At 32.8% G+C, this 16697-nt stretch overlaps 1 protein-coding gene across 2 annotated transcripts; it reads left to right on the top strand.

Moving 5' to 3' along the window:
- The first annotated feature begins 8275 nt into the window (after positions 1–8275).
- Positions 8276–15704, top strand: LOC100267353 (calcium-dependent protein kinase 8). 2 transcript variants are annotated; one of them, XM_002282721.4, is made up of 8 exons: positions 8276–9432; positions 12092–12215; positions 12350–12493; positions 12592–12744; positions 12857–12972; positions 13131–13298; positions 14202–14432; positions 15224–15704. In XM_002282721.4, exons 1-8 carry the CDS (start codon positions 8719–8721, stop codon positions 15362–15364), a joined length of 1791 nt encoding a protein of 596 aa, XP_002282757.3. In that variant the 5' UTR covers positions 8276–8718; the 3' UTR covers positions 15365–15704. The 2 variants fall into 2 exon arrangements, with proteins under 2 accessions (XP_002282757.3, XP_019075935.1); XM_019220390.1 differs by lacking the exons at positions 14202–14432; positions 15224–15704 and adding an exon at positions 13494–14185.
- The last annotated feature ends 993 nt before the right edge of the window (positions 15705–16697 follow it).

The raw sequence follows: 16697 nt of genomic DNA on the forward strand, positions 1-16697 counted from the left end.
ATAGCGGAAGCATACCTGAATCCATTGAAGGAGAAACCTTATAGGAAAAAAAAAAAACCCTTTGAGATGGTCTTCCAATTCTAGCCACTAGATTCTGTGTCAATTTCTCTCTGAGAGGATTTTCAGAAATTGGAATGCGTAGTCGTAGAATGGGGACCATAACCCTATTTATAAACTGCTAGGGCAGTTTTAATTTTATCACAATTATATTTCTGCCCCTCATAGAAATAATAATTGTCTAATGGTATCTACACAATAATCTCATGACAATTATACCCTTAAGCCAATTAATCAATTATTAATTAGATCACTATATTTAGGCTTAATTAAATGATAGCACACACATTTTAATTATTTGCATGTGTGGCCCAAATTATAGATTAATTACAAAAATTAATCTAACAATCTCCCACTGGGCCACATGCATATGTAATCAAATAAATGTGCTTAACCTTATGAGCTCAAAATTTGCTATCATGTCCTTAGGGTATATCCGAACAATCTCGTCCATTAACTATACTGACATAGGATCAAGGTGGTCTATGTTACATCAATCGTTACTAGACCAATCAATGGTCACATATATCTGCATAGCTAAATGACATAGATCAATCATGAGTGCATAACATGGAAATTACATGCAATGTGATCTATTCATGTCTATTTCCAACTGGTCCTACTTAACTTTATTGAGATAAAATCTTTAGCATAATTTAACAGAGTGCAATGAAATGAATACTTTATTTCTGCAGAACACAATCCAAATGTATAGATAAAGTCTAAACATAACATAGAGCAATATACAATAAATAATACAAACTCCCACTAAATTTGGATATCCTCAAATGAGACAACACCCATATGAGCAGTGTGCTCATGAAAGACCTTGGGTGGTAATCCCTTTGTAAGCGGATCCGCTATCATGGAGTTTGTTCCAATATGCTCTATGGATATCTGTCCACTCTGTACTTTTTCTTTTACAACTAGGAACTTGATATCAATGTATTTTGATTTTGTAGAGCTCCTGTTGTTATTGGAATATAAAACTGCTGATTTATTGTCACAAAATATCTTCAATGGTCTTTCAATACCATCCAGAACACGCAGCCCAGTGACAAAATTTCGTAGCCATATTCCTTGATTGGATGCCTCATAACATGCTACAAACTCTGCTTCCATGGTGGATGAAGTTACGAGTGTCTGTTTGGCAGACCTCCATGAAATTGCTCCACCAGCCAACAGATAAATATAGCCTGATGTGGATCTTCTGCTGTCTTGGCATCCAGCAAAGTCGGAGTCGGAATACCCAATCAACTCTAATTGATCCAATCTCCTATATGTAAGCATGTACTTTTTTGTTCTCTGTAAATATCTCATAACCCTCTTGGCTGCTCTCCAATGATCCATTTCAGGGTTACTTAGATATCTGCCTAACATGCCAACAATGTACGCAATATCCGGACGTGTACATACTTGAGCATACATTAGACTCCCCACAGCTGAAGCGTAAGGAATCTTTTGCATTTCTTGACTTTCTAAATTATTTTTAGGGCATTGATTAAGACTGAACTTGTCTCCTTTAGCGACAGGGGTATCACCTGGTTTGCTATTTTGCATGTCATACCTTTGGAGGACTTTATCAATATAGGTCCTTTGTGACAATCCTAAAATACCCCTAGAACGATCTCGGTGTATCTGGATTCCTAAGACAAAGGAGGCATCACCAAGATCTTTCATCTCAAAATGTTTTGATAAAAATCTCTTGGTGTCGTGCAATATGCTAATATCATTTGTGGCTAGCAATATGTCATCGACATATAAAACCAGGAAAATATACTTACTCCCACTGAATTTGTGATACACACATTCATCCATAAGATTTGCCTCAAAACCATATGAGACAATAATTTGATGAAACTTGAAGTACCACTGACGAGAAGCTTGCTTGAGCCCATAAATGGATTTAGTCAATTTACAAACCATATTCTTTGAGTCTTCGGACACAAAATTTTCTGGTTGTACCATATAAATTGTTTCATCAATGTCACCATTGAGAAACGCTGTTTTAACATCCATTTGATGTAACTCAAGATCATAATGTGCAACTAGTGCCATGATTATCCTGAAAGAGTCCTTCGTAGAAACTGGAGAGAAGGTCTCTTTGAAGTCAATTCCTTCTTTTTGAGTAAAGCCTTTAGCTACAAGACGTGCTTTATATCTTTCTACATTACCATTTGAATCCCGCTTGGTTTTAAATATCCATTTACAACCAATGGGTTTCGTACCAACTGGTAATGGGACAAGTTCCCAAACTTTATTGTCTTGCATAGATTTGTACTCTTCATTCATGGCTTCAATCCATTTCTGAGAGTTGGAACTTTTCATGGCTTGCTGGAAGTTGATTGGATCATCTTCCATCATTCCACTTTCTACCTCACGTTCCTGGAGATATACGATATAATCGTCCGAAATTGCATTTCTCCTCTCTCTAGTGGATCTCCTTAATGACATATTTTCTTGAGGTTGTTGAGTTTGTTCTTCAGGAGCAATGTCCTCATTTGCAATTAAGGGTTGAACAATATTGTCTGTTGGTTGAGGATCCAAATTTACTTCTTGATCAATGATAGGTAGTGAAACCTGTACATTATCAAAAGCAATAGTACATCCCTCTTCCTCCTCAAAGACAATATTCCTAGCCTGATCTCTTTGAAGTCAATTCCTTCTTTTTGAGTAAAGCCTTTAGCTACAAGACGTGCTTTATATCTTTCTACATTACCATTTGAATCCCGCTTGGTTTTAAATATCCATTTACAACCAATGGGTTTCGTACCAACTGGTAATGGGACAAGTTCCCAAACTTTATTGTCTTGCATAGATTTGTACTCTTCATTCATGGCTTCAATCCATTTATGAGAGTTGGAACTTTTCACGGCTTGCTGGAAGTTGATTGGATCATCTTCCATCATTCCACTTTCTACCTCACGTTCCTGGAGATATACGATATAATCGTCCGAAATTGCATTTCTCCTCTCTCTAGTGGATCTCCTTAATGGCATATTTTCTTGAGGTTGTTGAGTTTGTTCTTCAGAAGTAATGTCCTCATTTGCAATTAAGGGTTGAACAATATTGTATGTTGGTTGAGGATCCAAATTTACTTCTTGATCAATGATAGGTAGTGAAACCTGTACATTATCAATAGCAATAGTAGATCCCTCTTCCTCCTCAAAGACAATATTCCTAGCCTGATTTCTCCCCCCAAACTCAACATCCTCAAAAAATGTTGTAGTTCCCGTCTCAAAAATTGACCTAATAGCAGGATCATAAAATTTAAAACCCCTTGATCGCTCTGCATAGCCAATAAAGTAGCTGCTAACTGTTTTAGAGTCCAATTTCTTTTCATGAGGCTTATAAGGTCTCGCTTCAGCTGGACATCCCCAAATATGAAAATGCTTTAAACTGGGCTTTCGACCCGTCCAAAGCTCATAAGGCATTTTAGCAGCTGCTTTAGTTGGCACCCGATTTAGGATATAAGCTGCCGTTTTGAGTGCTAACCAATGGGTTTCGTACCAACTGGTAATGGGACAAGTTCCCAAACTTTATTGTCTTGCATAGATTTGTACTCTTCATTCATGGCTTCAATCCATTTCTGAGAGTTGGAACTTTTCATGGCTTGCTGGAAGTTGATTGGATCATCTTCCATCATTCCACTTTCTACCTCACGTTCCTGGAGATATACGATATAATCGTCCGAAATTGCATTTCTCCTCTCTCTAGTGGATCTCCTTAATGACATATTTTCTTGAGGTTGTTGAGTTTGTTTTTCAGGAGCAATGTCCTCATTTGCAATTAAGGGTTGAACAATATTGTCTGTTGGTTGAGGATCCAAATTTACTTCTTGATCAATGATAGGTAGTGAAACCTGTACATTATCAAAAGCAATAGTAGATCCCTCTTCCTCCTCAAAGACAATATTCCTAGCCTGATTTCTCCCCCCAAACTCAACATCCTCAAAAAATGTTGCAGTTCCCGTCTCAAAAATTGACCTAATAGCAGGATCATAAAATTTAAAACCCCTTGATCGCTCTGCATAGCCAATAAAGTAGCTGCTAACTGTTTTAGAGTCCAATTTCTTTTCATGAGGCTTATAAGGTCTCGCTTCAGCTGGACATCCCCAAATATGAAAATGCTTTAAACTGGGCTTTCGACCTCAAAATGTTTTGTACCTCGTGATTCCACATGCAAGGTTTCATTATCGGACGGAACAGTTTCCAACAAATATAGATTATCATAAACATTAAGTAAACCGGTTCCTACAACATTTGAATTAATAGATAATGTAAATTTATTGTTTCCAAATGAACAACAATAACCTGATTTGTCCAAAACAGAAACTGAAATTAAATTCCGTCTGAAAGACGGTACAATAAAAGTATCTATTAAATCCAAAAAATAACCAGATTTCAATAATAATCTAAAATGCCCTATTGCCTCTACTTCTACCGACTGACCGTCTCCGACATAGATGCATCTTTCAGCATCACTTGGTTTTCGGTAACTCAGGCAACCCTTTCTTAACACGCCAAGCAGCATACTTGGTACATTCCTTTTTAGTATGTCCAGGCTTATTACAGAAGAAACATGTTACCTCAACTTTCTGTTTCTTTTGTTCTGGACCATTAGAAGCAGCAACCTTATTATCCTTATTCTTTCGTTTGCCCTTATCCTTCGAAGTGCTAGCCAGATGAGCACTTTCGGTCTTGTCTTGCTTCAATCTCTCTTCCTCTTGCACACAGAATGAAATGAGCTCATTAAGAGTCCATTTATCCTTTTGACAGTTATAACTGACCTTGAATTGATTAAATTGTGCAGGAAGAGAGATGAGAACCAAATGCACGAGTAAATCATCAGATAACTCGAGTTTCAAAGCCTTAAGTTTTGAAGCAAAATGAGACATCTCCATGATGTACTCCCGAACATTACCCTTGCCTTTATACTTCATTGAAATCAAGCTTGCTAAAAGCGTGCTCGTTTCAGCCTTATCGTTTTTGGCAAAACGTTTCTGAATTTCCGCAAGGAAGTCATTGGCATTAGTAACCTCATCGGTTACCGCACCCCTGAAAGCTTCTGGAATGCCGCGCTTCATGATCATAAGACTTAGCCTATTTGAACGTTCCCACTTACCCTAATAAACCTCATCCTCTTGAGTACTTTGCTCATTGAGTTCATCAGGTTTGGGCATTCTCAAGGCCAAGTCTATATCCATACAACCTAAGAGAATCATCATATTCTCTTTCCAGTCCTTAAAATTAGTCCCATTTAACATAGGGACATTATTGATGTTGGCAGATATAGAAGTAGTTGATATAAAAGCTGAATCGAGAACAAAATAAAATGAATCAAATAAACCATCATGCTCACATAAAATAAGCAATTAAACACATAATCTTTAAATTTAAAAGCAAATTATGACATTTCAAGATACCTAGCACAACATTAATATCAAGTCTTTGGACAGTAATATTAACTGTAAGTGGTACTCTTGTTGTAGTGATCAAACATTGATGATAAGTTATGTCAAATAATAAATCTATCTTTGGATTGATTTATTATTCACATTAAGTTACCTTTATAATCATCACATATTTATCACCACAAGTATGTATGCAATTTGACCAAATATTAACTTTCCTTTGGGCCAGTCAATACCCGCATGAATCACATACACACAAATATCTAACACCCCGAACAGACTAATCTACACGGAAGATGTCACTTTGGTGATTTTCCGCTTTAATTAGCCTATTTAAAATGCTAGATCAATAACTTAAATATTAATATCATAAAATGCTATTAAATAATAATAATAATAATAATAATAATAGTAATAATAATATAAAAAAAAAAATTTATCAACTCAATATTTCATAAATCTTAATCCATTGACATATATTAAAATAATAACTCAAAGAATTAATCAAGGAGTAGGCTCTGATACCACTTGTTACCATCCAATAAAGAAGAATACCCTGATTTCATATATACTGGAATAGTTAACTGGGTGAATACCCTAACTACATATGTACTGGAATATTTAATAGGGTGAATACCCTAACTACATATGTACTGGAATATTTAACAGGGTGAATACCCTAACTACATATGTACTGAAATATTTAACAAGGCGAATACCCTAATTTATATATACACTGGAATCTCCTGATTAAAAACAATGAGTAGAAAAATAATAGCGGAGGCATACCTGAATCCATTGAAGGAGAAACCTTATAGGAAAAAAAAAAAACCCTTTGAGATGGTCTTCCAATTCTAGCCACTAGATTCTGTGTCAATTTCTCTCTGAGAGGATTTTCAGAAATTGGAATGCGTAGTCGTAGAATGGGGACCATAACCCTATTTATAAACTGCTAGGGCAGTTTTAATTTTATCACAATTATATTTCTGCCCCTCATAGAAATAATAATTGTCTAATGGTATCTACACAATAATCTCATGACAATTATACCCTTAAGCCAATTAATCAATTATTAATTAGATCACTATATTTAGGCTTAATTAAATGATAGCACACACATTTTAATTATTTGCATGTGTGGCCCAAATTATAGATTAATTACAAAAATTAATCTAACAATGGTTTCACTTTATATTTTTGTAGTTGAAATAAGTTTGAAATTAGCGTCAACCACTTAGTAATATTGAAAGTTTTTAATGATTTTGTTAATGGACATTAGAAAAAAGATCATTATAGTGGAAAATTCAATCAATATTATTTCTAAATTTAATTCACTTGCTATTTAAAAAATATATTTATTAATCAATGGAAGTAGAAAAACTTCAAAATGTTAAAAGGATATTCTAAGTATGGAAGAAAATATCGAGATATATTGACGATATATCGATGTTATGGAAGCGATATTTGCTGGAGAAATATCGTTCTGGCAAAATTTTGGGAAAAATCTCAAAAAATTGGCGATATATCAACGATTTTTCTCGATATACAGTGCTCCTGCTACAATGCTCCTCAAAAATTCCAATTTTGTTTGGGTTCAGGCCACCTTACCACCAGGTCCCTTGTTGAATATGAGACACTAAAGATATATATATTTAAAGTCAATCATATAAGGAAAATATTAAAATAATATTTTAGAAAACAAATTAATTATAATTATTTTATAATTAAATACAAAAATTTATTTTAATTGATTACCAAAAATATAAAAATTATTATGAAAATTTTCTTCATAGTGTTTTTAATATCATTAATAGATTAATTAAATATTTAAAAAATGTACATACATTACAATTTATTTTATATCATTTAATACAATTGAATTAAATAGATTATAATTTTAATATTAATATAGATTTTAAAATTAGACATATTATAATCAAATATAATAATATTTGATGTAATTTGATAATAAATGTACACTTATAAAATTCATATTTTTATCGATACATATGATATTATTATCAAATATGATAAATCATATTATACATATATCAAATTCTTTAATAAAATAATTTTAAAATATGTATTATACTTTTAATTACATTTTTATGAAGTACCAATATACACCTGATTATCGACATTTTAATCCTTGGTTCTAAGTCCCATGATTCTCTCATTTATAATATTTTTTTTCTCCTTATTTCTAATAATTTAGACAATTTTCGTAATTAATTTTTTTTGCCATCTAGCTATGAGAGACTCCCATACATAGCTATATAATGCAATTTGATTAAAATTTCAATAACATTTTTAGAAATTAAAGAGAATTATACACCTTTAATAAAAAATATATATAATAATTTGAATATTTCAATATTTTTTATGAGATTTTAAAATAATTTTATTCTTCACATTTTAATGTAAAATGTCATTTAATATTACTTTTTATTGAAGGAAAAATATATCTTTATTAATAAACATTTAATGTTATTTTTTATTAGATAGCCCATTTTTTAATTTTTAAGTCTAAAATATAAAAAAATTATATAACTCAAAAAAATTGAAAAAATAGGATAAAACAAATTAGGAAATGTTGGGGTGGTTTCAAATTAAAATAATTTAATTTTATGATAAATACTTAAAATAGGAAAATAAAAAAGATTATTTAGAAAAAATGGCAGGTTCATAAAAAATCTAAAATCCTCACTCTTCACCTGTAAAATAAAAAAAAGAAAAAAGAAAAAAAAACCCTAATATATATATATTTTTTCGTATATATTCCAAACGAAAAAAAGGTAGGAAAACAGCGGAGGTTTGGTTTCATGCATTCTCTTTCTCTCCGTCGTTGAATCTTCTGGAGAATATTTGAGAGGAGAGAGAAAGGAGGGAGAGAAAGAGAAAGGGTTGGGAGTGATGAGCTTTTAATCCTTTAATGTTATTGTGCATGATGGGTTCGCCGCATTGAATTCCTCAGTTTCACCTTCTTCCTCCGTCCCCAACCTCTTCTTTTCCATACCCATCTGAGTTTTCCTTGGATTTTCCTCATTTTACATCCCCCAAAAAGAAACAAAGGTTTTTTTCCTTTGAAAAATCCTTGTTGGGTTTTTGCAGTTTCATGATAATTAAAAAAACTCTGTCTTTTTCATGCAAAATTGTGCACACCCAGATGGGTTTCCTCTGATTTTCTCATTTTGCACCCGAATGAAAATTTCACCGTAAACAAAGAAAGAAAATAAAAAGAAAAAGGAATGAAATCCTCGGTGGGTTTATTTTTCTTTGACATTGTTAAAGTTCTGTCTATTTCTTACAATTCCATTTGTTTTCAAGCTTCCAAAGTCTTCCATGGTCCTCGGAGATTTTTCTCAGCAGCACACATTTTCTTTTGTTCTTGCAAGGAAAGTTTTAACTTTGATTGGTTTCTCGTTCCCTGCTCAGAAACATCAGATTTTTGCTTCTGTTTGATTGATTTGAGGCATTTGATCATGGGAAATTGCTGTGCATCACCTGGTTCTGAGAAAGAAAACCCATATTTAATTGATTACAATGTGCTTCACGGATCTGTCAGTAGGAACAGGGGCCCGGTTCTGAAAGACCCAACTGGGCGTGACATTTCTCTCAAATACGAGCTCGGACGCGAGATGGGGAGAGGGGAATTTGGGGTAACGTATATGTGTACTGAGAAATCCACAAACGAAAAGTATGCCTGCAAATCGATAGCAAAGAAGAAGCTTAGAACTGCTGTAGATATCGAGGACGTGAGAAGAGAGGTGCAGATTATGAAGCGTTTGCCTATGCACCCGAATATTGTGTCGTTGAAAGACACATTTGAGGACGAGAATGCCGTTCATATTGTGATGGAATTGTGTGAAGGCGGAGAATTGTTTGATAGGATTGTTTCCAGGGGGCATTACACTGAGCGGGCGGCTGCAGGTGTCATGAGGACAATTGTGGAAGTTGTGCAGGTTGAATTTCGCCCTTATTTTTATTTATTTATTTATTTTTGGTTTCTTTTGAATTTGTATTTCATGCCTTGGTTTGGTTTTGCTTGGTTTCTGGTGAATTCCGCTTGGTTGTTGAAATGGTTTTCAATGCTCTTGTTTTTTGTTTGTTATTTGTTGATGGTTTAGTTTTAGGTTCCGTTTGGTTGCTGAGAAAAGCGAGGAGCAGGAGGAAAAAGAAAAATAATTTTGATTCATATAATATGGTGTTATTTTGATAAGGGCCGTTTGAAAACTGTTTTTGGAAACAGTTTTATGATCTATAGAACAAAAATTAAAAGAAAAAAAGAAAATACTTTTGACAACCAGATCAAACAAAAGCTATTTTCTGTTTTTTGAAATAGAAAATCGGGTGTTTTCGGATAATCTTTTCAGTTGTTTTCATTTTTTTTTTTGATATTTTTTTTTTCATTTGTTTTTTGAGTAATGTTTTTTAAAAAATAATTATACAAATATAAAAAATAATTAAAAATCTAGAAAACATGTTAAGAATATTTTAGGTCATGAAACAGACTTTGATTTTACAAAACATTATGGAATTTTTTTTTAAAAAAATTGTCTCTAAAACTGTTTTTTGGAATTGTTTTTTAAAACACTTCCCAAATAGGGCTTAAGTATCATTTTTGATGTGCTTACCGTTTTTGTTTTTAAAATAAAAACCTTCTACATAAAGTAGTAGAATGTTGTCTATGCTTTATGTCATTAAAAATTATTTTAAAAAATTTAAAATTTGAGATGGTAAGAAACCCCAATTTTTGTAAATAGTTTTTAAAACCGTTAGTTTTTCAATATAAACCATTCAAAGTTCTTATATCTTATATGAAAGTTACTATAGTTAAGCCTTTGTAAAATAATACTCTTGGAACCAAGAGAAATTGTTATCTTAGTAGTAAGTATTTATTTATTTAGAGAGCGTGTTATGTTTCTATTAGAGTACTTGTACATGAAAAAAACATACTTGAAATACTGTATACATTTTAAAAAATTAAGGACATTCAATTTAGGTACGAAGAAAAGATGAACAACTTTAGATGCATATTTTGAGAAAGAGTTGAATCGAGAAAATAGAAGTTGTAAAAAGTTACTTAATGCTATATTATGAATTTTTGTTTACTATTTTTTTTATGTACTTCATCAATTATTAATTTATATTTCTTTGGGCTTTGAGGATTTATAAGAATATTATTATCTTATGCATTTACTGAGGTTATTAATTTAGTACCTGGATTCGAGTTCGGACTAGACGAACAAGAAGTGTATCCAAATGGACTCTAAGCTAGGAAGTATATCAAATTTTCTTTCCAATTAATTTGTAAGGTTTATATAATGTATTGATAAGGGTATATTCTATTATGAGATTTTTTTTATAGGAATATTAAATATGCATATTTTATAATTAATTAATTAGGTTTTTTATATACAATATTTTAATGTAATTAGGGAAAATAAAAGAGAAGATTTTGAATTGAAAGAGGATTTTTTTTTTTTTTGGTGAAAAATATAGGAAGGGATTTTTGATTGAATGAGTGTCTTTTTAGGTGTAATTGGGGCTTTGGGATTTGAAAGCTATGAGATGACAATCTCTTACAACAGAAGTAAAAGTTCTTCATTATTTTCATTGATACATGTAGGTTTTTTAGGTTGAAACATATAAATCTTTGTGTGCTTTGTGTGTTATCTATTTTTATTCGATTATTTTCTTCTCTCTATTATTGTTATTTGTTGACAAACTGGTATCAAAGGTTTTTTTTTATCTAGAAAAACTAGTCTTTCTAGATTTTTTTTATATGGGATATTCTTATGTATTAGAGCGTTTTCCAATATGACAACTCTGTGTAGAATTGATATGGTTATGAATGTTGATGTTTATGGTCCTACAATGAATTATATCTCATGTAGCTAATTGTATTTTGCTTAATTTTTTACGAGGTTGATATGGTTTTGATTTTTATTACCTATCAATGGTTTGATTTTTCCCTCTGTTTGCCTGGGGATAGGAAGGAAAAGGGAGGAAATAATTTGTTTTATGTGGTTTATTCTCTTGGTCTTTCATGAAATGGAAATCTTACATCAATTGAGCCTAATAGATGTATTAGTCTTAATGGGGTGAGGCTTTGTTTCCTTGGGTTTCAAATGGCGAAAACTCAAGGACCTATTTGGCAGTGGAAGAGAAATGTTTTTGGTTTTCAGAGACAGAAAAAGTGAATGTTACACATAAAAGAGTTCCTGTTAAAGTTCCAATCTGTTGGCTTCTTTTTCTTTTCCTTGTTTTGTTCTTCTTCCAGAAAAAGAAAAAAGAAAAAATAACTCTTCGACCCTTCTTTTTTCTCTGTGGTTGGATGACATTCTTTTCTACTAAATTCTTTTGCTGCTAAAGGAGGCTATTCTTGATTTCAGCTAGATATATGATTCATGCACAAGAAGTTGGTTTTCCATACAGTAAGACTTGATGCTTATATGTTTTGAATACGCGTCATACCATGTGTTTAGACATCTATCTGCAAAATCTCTCTCTCTCTCTCTCTCTCTCTCCCTCTCTCTGCTATTAATGATTGATAATGGTCCCTTATAATTTATCTTCTCCCTGTGAAATAACCTTGTTTATTTGCACTTTGCATTGTAGATCTGCCACAAGCATGGAGTGATGCATCGTGATCTCAAACCAGAGAACTTTCTGTTTGCAAACAAAAAGGAAGCTGCCCCCTTAAAGATAATTGATTTCGGGTTGTCAGTCGACTTTAAACATGGTACTGCCATTGCATTTCTCAGTTTGGTTTTTGTTATTATGTCATCTTCAGAACCCTTTTTAAGATCATTTTTGGCCTTTTGTTTTCTTTTTTAAAATTTCATATCTATATACAAAATTTGCCACTTCCTACAGGCGAACGATTTTCTGAGATAGTGGGCAGTCCTTATTACATGGCTCCTGAGGTTCTGAAACACAATTATGGCCCAGAGATTGATATCTGGAGTGCAGGAGTTATCCTATACATTTTACTTTGTGGCATTCCACCTTTCTGGGCAGGTTTGTTTCTCTACTTTTGATGGTCCTAATATTTTGTTGGTTCACAAACATTTAGTTCCTCAGATTCAATTTTTTAATTTCTCGTGTTTTGCTTGCAGAAACTGAACAAGGGGTAGCACAGGCAATTATTCGTGCAGTTGTTGATTTTAAGAGAGACCCTTGGCCTAAAGTTTCTGATAAAGCAAAAGAACTTGTGAAGAAAATGCTTGATCCAGACCCTAAAAAGCGGCTTACAGCTCAGGAAGTGCTTGGTAAATGCAATTACATTAAGTCGGTGCTCTTCATATTTGTTAGAGGTTTATTTGTTCTTCAATGAGAAGATTCAAATTTAGGTCAGAAATTTTCCAACTCTTCTGAATGCAGATCACCCATGGTTACAAGATGCCAAGAGCGTTCCCAATGTTTCTTTAGGTGAGTCTGTGAAGGCAAGGCTCAAACAATTTTCCATGATGAACAAGCTCAAAAAGAAAGCCTTGCAGGTAACGATTCTAACATGACCCCCAAAAAATTACTGACTTATGCATGATTACTGAAGAAAAAATTGTGATGGGTTCTTTTGATCTTGACTGGGGTTCAGCCCTACATGTCTCGGCAACCCCTTTTTTAATAATTGGACTTTCGTATTTCATATCTACAGGTGATGGCAGAACATCTATCCATGGAGGAAGTTGCTGGAATAAAGGAGGCATTCAAAACAATGGATATCAACAACAGAGGCCAGATAAACCTTGACGAGCTTAGGAGTGGATTGCAAAAGCTTGGCCAACCAATTCCTGATTCAGATCTTCAAATCCTAATGGAAGCTGTAAGTATTGTTATGTGTGCCCAATCTGTTAAGAAGGAGACGTTTACCCCAAACAAACATTTTTTTTCCCCAATCTCATTAAAACATGATGATGGATGAATGATATACCAAACTCTTTGCAGAAATGGCGTCTTTTCTCCAACTTCTTTCTACCTTTCCCATGAAACACCTTTATTTATTTATTTATTTTGATAGGCAAATAGATGGATTAACAAGCACCACAAAGGACGGGGGTTGCAACGCACATACATTGGAAGTATACATAGAGCACCCAAAAAGGAAGAAAAAAGCAAGAATGATAGAAGAGAGGAGGCTTCAGGCTTCCTAACCCAAAGCCTGGCACCACCTAAGTGTAGTAAATTTAGAAACCCCTAGGGAACCCTTGACCGTTCCAAAAGGGGTTTAAGAAAAGGCTCATTCAGTAAAACCTGGCACCACTATCTCTGGGCCTAAGTGTAGTAAGGTTGAAATGTTCAAAGAACAAAGTAATTTCATCAGGTACCGTCTTTAATGAGGAGCTGTAAACAGATTCTCATGAAACACTTATGATCAATGAAAGTTCTTTATTCTTCTAATATTTAGAAAGAGCAAAGAATAATAAGCCAGTTAAAAAAAAAAATTTAAGCTCAAAATGGTCATGATTATGGGGTTTCAAACTGTTGAGCTTTTCTTGAAAGTGGATAAAATTCTCAATGTGGTGCAAGCTCCATAAATCTGAATGAAATAGTGAAATTTATATTTGAGTTTTGGCTGGTTTTCTTCAGTTGCCAAAATCTTTTACTTCCAGCTCTCCTTTCTATTCCCTCAATTACTTCCCTAAATTTTACAGTTTGTTACCTATAAAACTTCAGGCTTATTAGGTTTTCCTAGGTTTTACTAATTGATTAACTGTGGTTTCTACAGGCTGATCTTGATGGAGATGGAACTCTGAATTATGCAGAGTTTGTTGCGGTTTCAATTCACATTAAAAAGATAACAAATGAGGAACACCTGCACAAGGCTTTTGCATTCTTTGATCAAAACCAGAGTGGTTACATAGAGATTGAAGAGCTACAAAATGCCTTAGCTGATGAACTTTCCACTAACAGTGAGGAAGTGATCAATGCCATTATGCATGATGTTGACACTGATAAGGTTAGTGTATTTACATTGATATAATTCATGTTTAGTCAAACATGATCATGAAAATTGGGTCATCACTAGTTCTTATTTGCACAAATTTTGTTTTGGCATTCTGGCTGTTTCATTGGTAGCCTCATCCTGCAGCTAATAAAAAATCATGGGTTGTTCAGAACTTCAATTCATGATCTTTCTTGTCTTTCCATTGTCTTTGTAGAGTCTTGAACATTTTCTACCCTGTGCTCTATATTTCTTTGTTGGTTCTGTATCACAAGGCCAAATCATCCTAGTTGTCTATGAAAAAATAAAAAGAGGCCAAACCATCCTAGTTCAATTATATATGATTCTAACATTATTTATCTTGTTTCTAATTCCTGCAACACCCGTTCTAGCCGCATGCTTGTCTCATGACCTCCTAGAAGTTCCTTGAAACATAACCTTTCAAAATTTCCCTTCAGTATGCTGTACATAATCTGCACCCCACAAGACTTTTGGGGGCTGCTTTTCAATTTGACCACTCCATTTTCTGTTCCATGGCGCATAACTTGTTCTTTAAACCGTTGCAGGATGCATGGCTTGGTTTTTTTAAACTGTTCCATAAATTTTTTGTTCATTATGATGTATACATGTCATCTATGTTGCTTAGTTCTATCTTACATATCACCCTGCCCTTGTGCATCTCCCAGTCAAAAAGGAGGGAAAATCATATTAAATCTCAGTCAAGCCAATTTCTAACCTTTTTGATTCCATATCTCATTATGTATACAAGATTGTAAAATTAAGTTACTCATCCTGTTAACTTGCAGGATGGGCGCATAAGCTACGAGGAGTTTGCTGCAATGATGAAGGCTGGTACAGATTGGAGAAAAGCATCGAGGCAATATTCACGAGAACGATTCAACACTCTCAGCTTGAAGTTGACGAGGGATGGGAAGGATGGGCAATGAGGGTGAATGTTGAGTTCCAGAAAATTATTATTCTTACTGTTAAAAAAATTTCCTTTCCCCCATGCGGCCTTTTGGGGCAATGTAGGATTGGGCTGAGGGTGTCGATATCATTTCAAGTAGCTGTGCTTAGGCTTTCTTTGTTCAGAGATAGTTGCAGGATAAGAGAATTAGTGTCAATGGTTGTAAATATTTGAATTTGGCAATAAGGCTCTTTCCATTGAAAATTATTGTCCATCTTGTGCTGTTGATGACAGGAGTCTCATGACCTCTTTGTTGTCATGTTTGTCTTTTTCAATTTTCAATATAGAAGTACTAAACATTCCTTGAGGGGTTTTGTTTTTGGTTTCTTCCGTGTCAAGCCCATACATGTAGCTCAGGATTTGTTGTAACAACTCAAATCTTTAATTAGTATTACTATTTTCTATATTGGGTTATGGTTGTTTTATCAAATATCAACTCAAATCCTATGTATCATAAATTCTTTTTCTTTTCTTTTTATTTATTAATTTTTTGTTTTTTAATATACTCATTTTACAAAATAATTTTTTTTATTATAAATTAATTTTATGATTAAAAATGAAAAATTAAAAAATATCTATAAAATAATATTAATATATAATATATAAATTATTTTTACATATTAAATGACATGATATAAAAAAATTATTTGTAAAATTTAAATTTTTTAATTATGAATATTGTTAAATATAACAAATTTTTATTTTTTTTAAAATAGGAAATATTTGAATGTGATATAATTTTTATTTTTAATATTAAAAATAATATATATTTCATATTATTTTTATTCATTTCATAAATTAAATATAAATATGATATAACATATCTTATTGGGTATGTCATCTAAAAATATTATGTTTATAGGATATGTATCTTCAAGGATATCATATCCCATTAAAAATCATATTCTATCAAATAAAATATGGTATCCTATTTTATCCTATATCAACCAAATGTAACCTATACGTTAACGGGGATTGTGCTAATACAAAGAGGCTCATGCCTGTTTGATATCGGTTTTATTTTTTCTTTATTTATTAGACACCACAAATTCATTGGAATTGAAATAAATTATTAAGTATAACAAAGGCATGAAAGCACCATATGGACTGTGCCAATGTTGAGGGCTCATGGCCTGTTTAGTATCTGTTTTATTTATTTATTTATTTATTAGAAACCTCAATGGAATTGAAATGAATTGGTAAGCACAATAAAGGACAAGGTATCTTCCCAAAAATAAATAAATAAAATAAAAATACAAAGAGTTGATTAGGAAAAAAAAAAGCATAGAAAAAGAAAAAAAAAACACTAAAAA

The sequence above is a fragment of the Vitis vinifera genome, chromosome 6 (assembly GCF_030704535.1).
Source record: "Vitis vinifera cultivar Pinot Noir 40024 chromosome 6, ASM3070453v1".
Classification (NCBI taxonomy): domain Eukaryota; kingdom Viridiplantae; phylum Streptophyta; class Magnoliopsida; order Vitales; family Vitaceae; genus Vitis; species Vitis vinifera.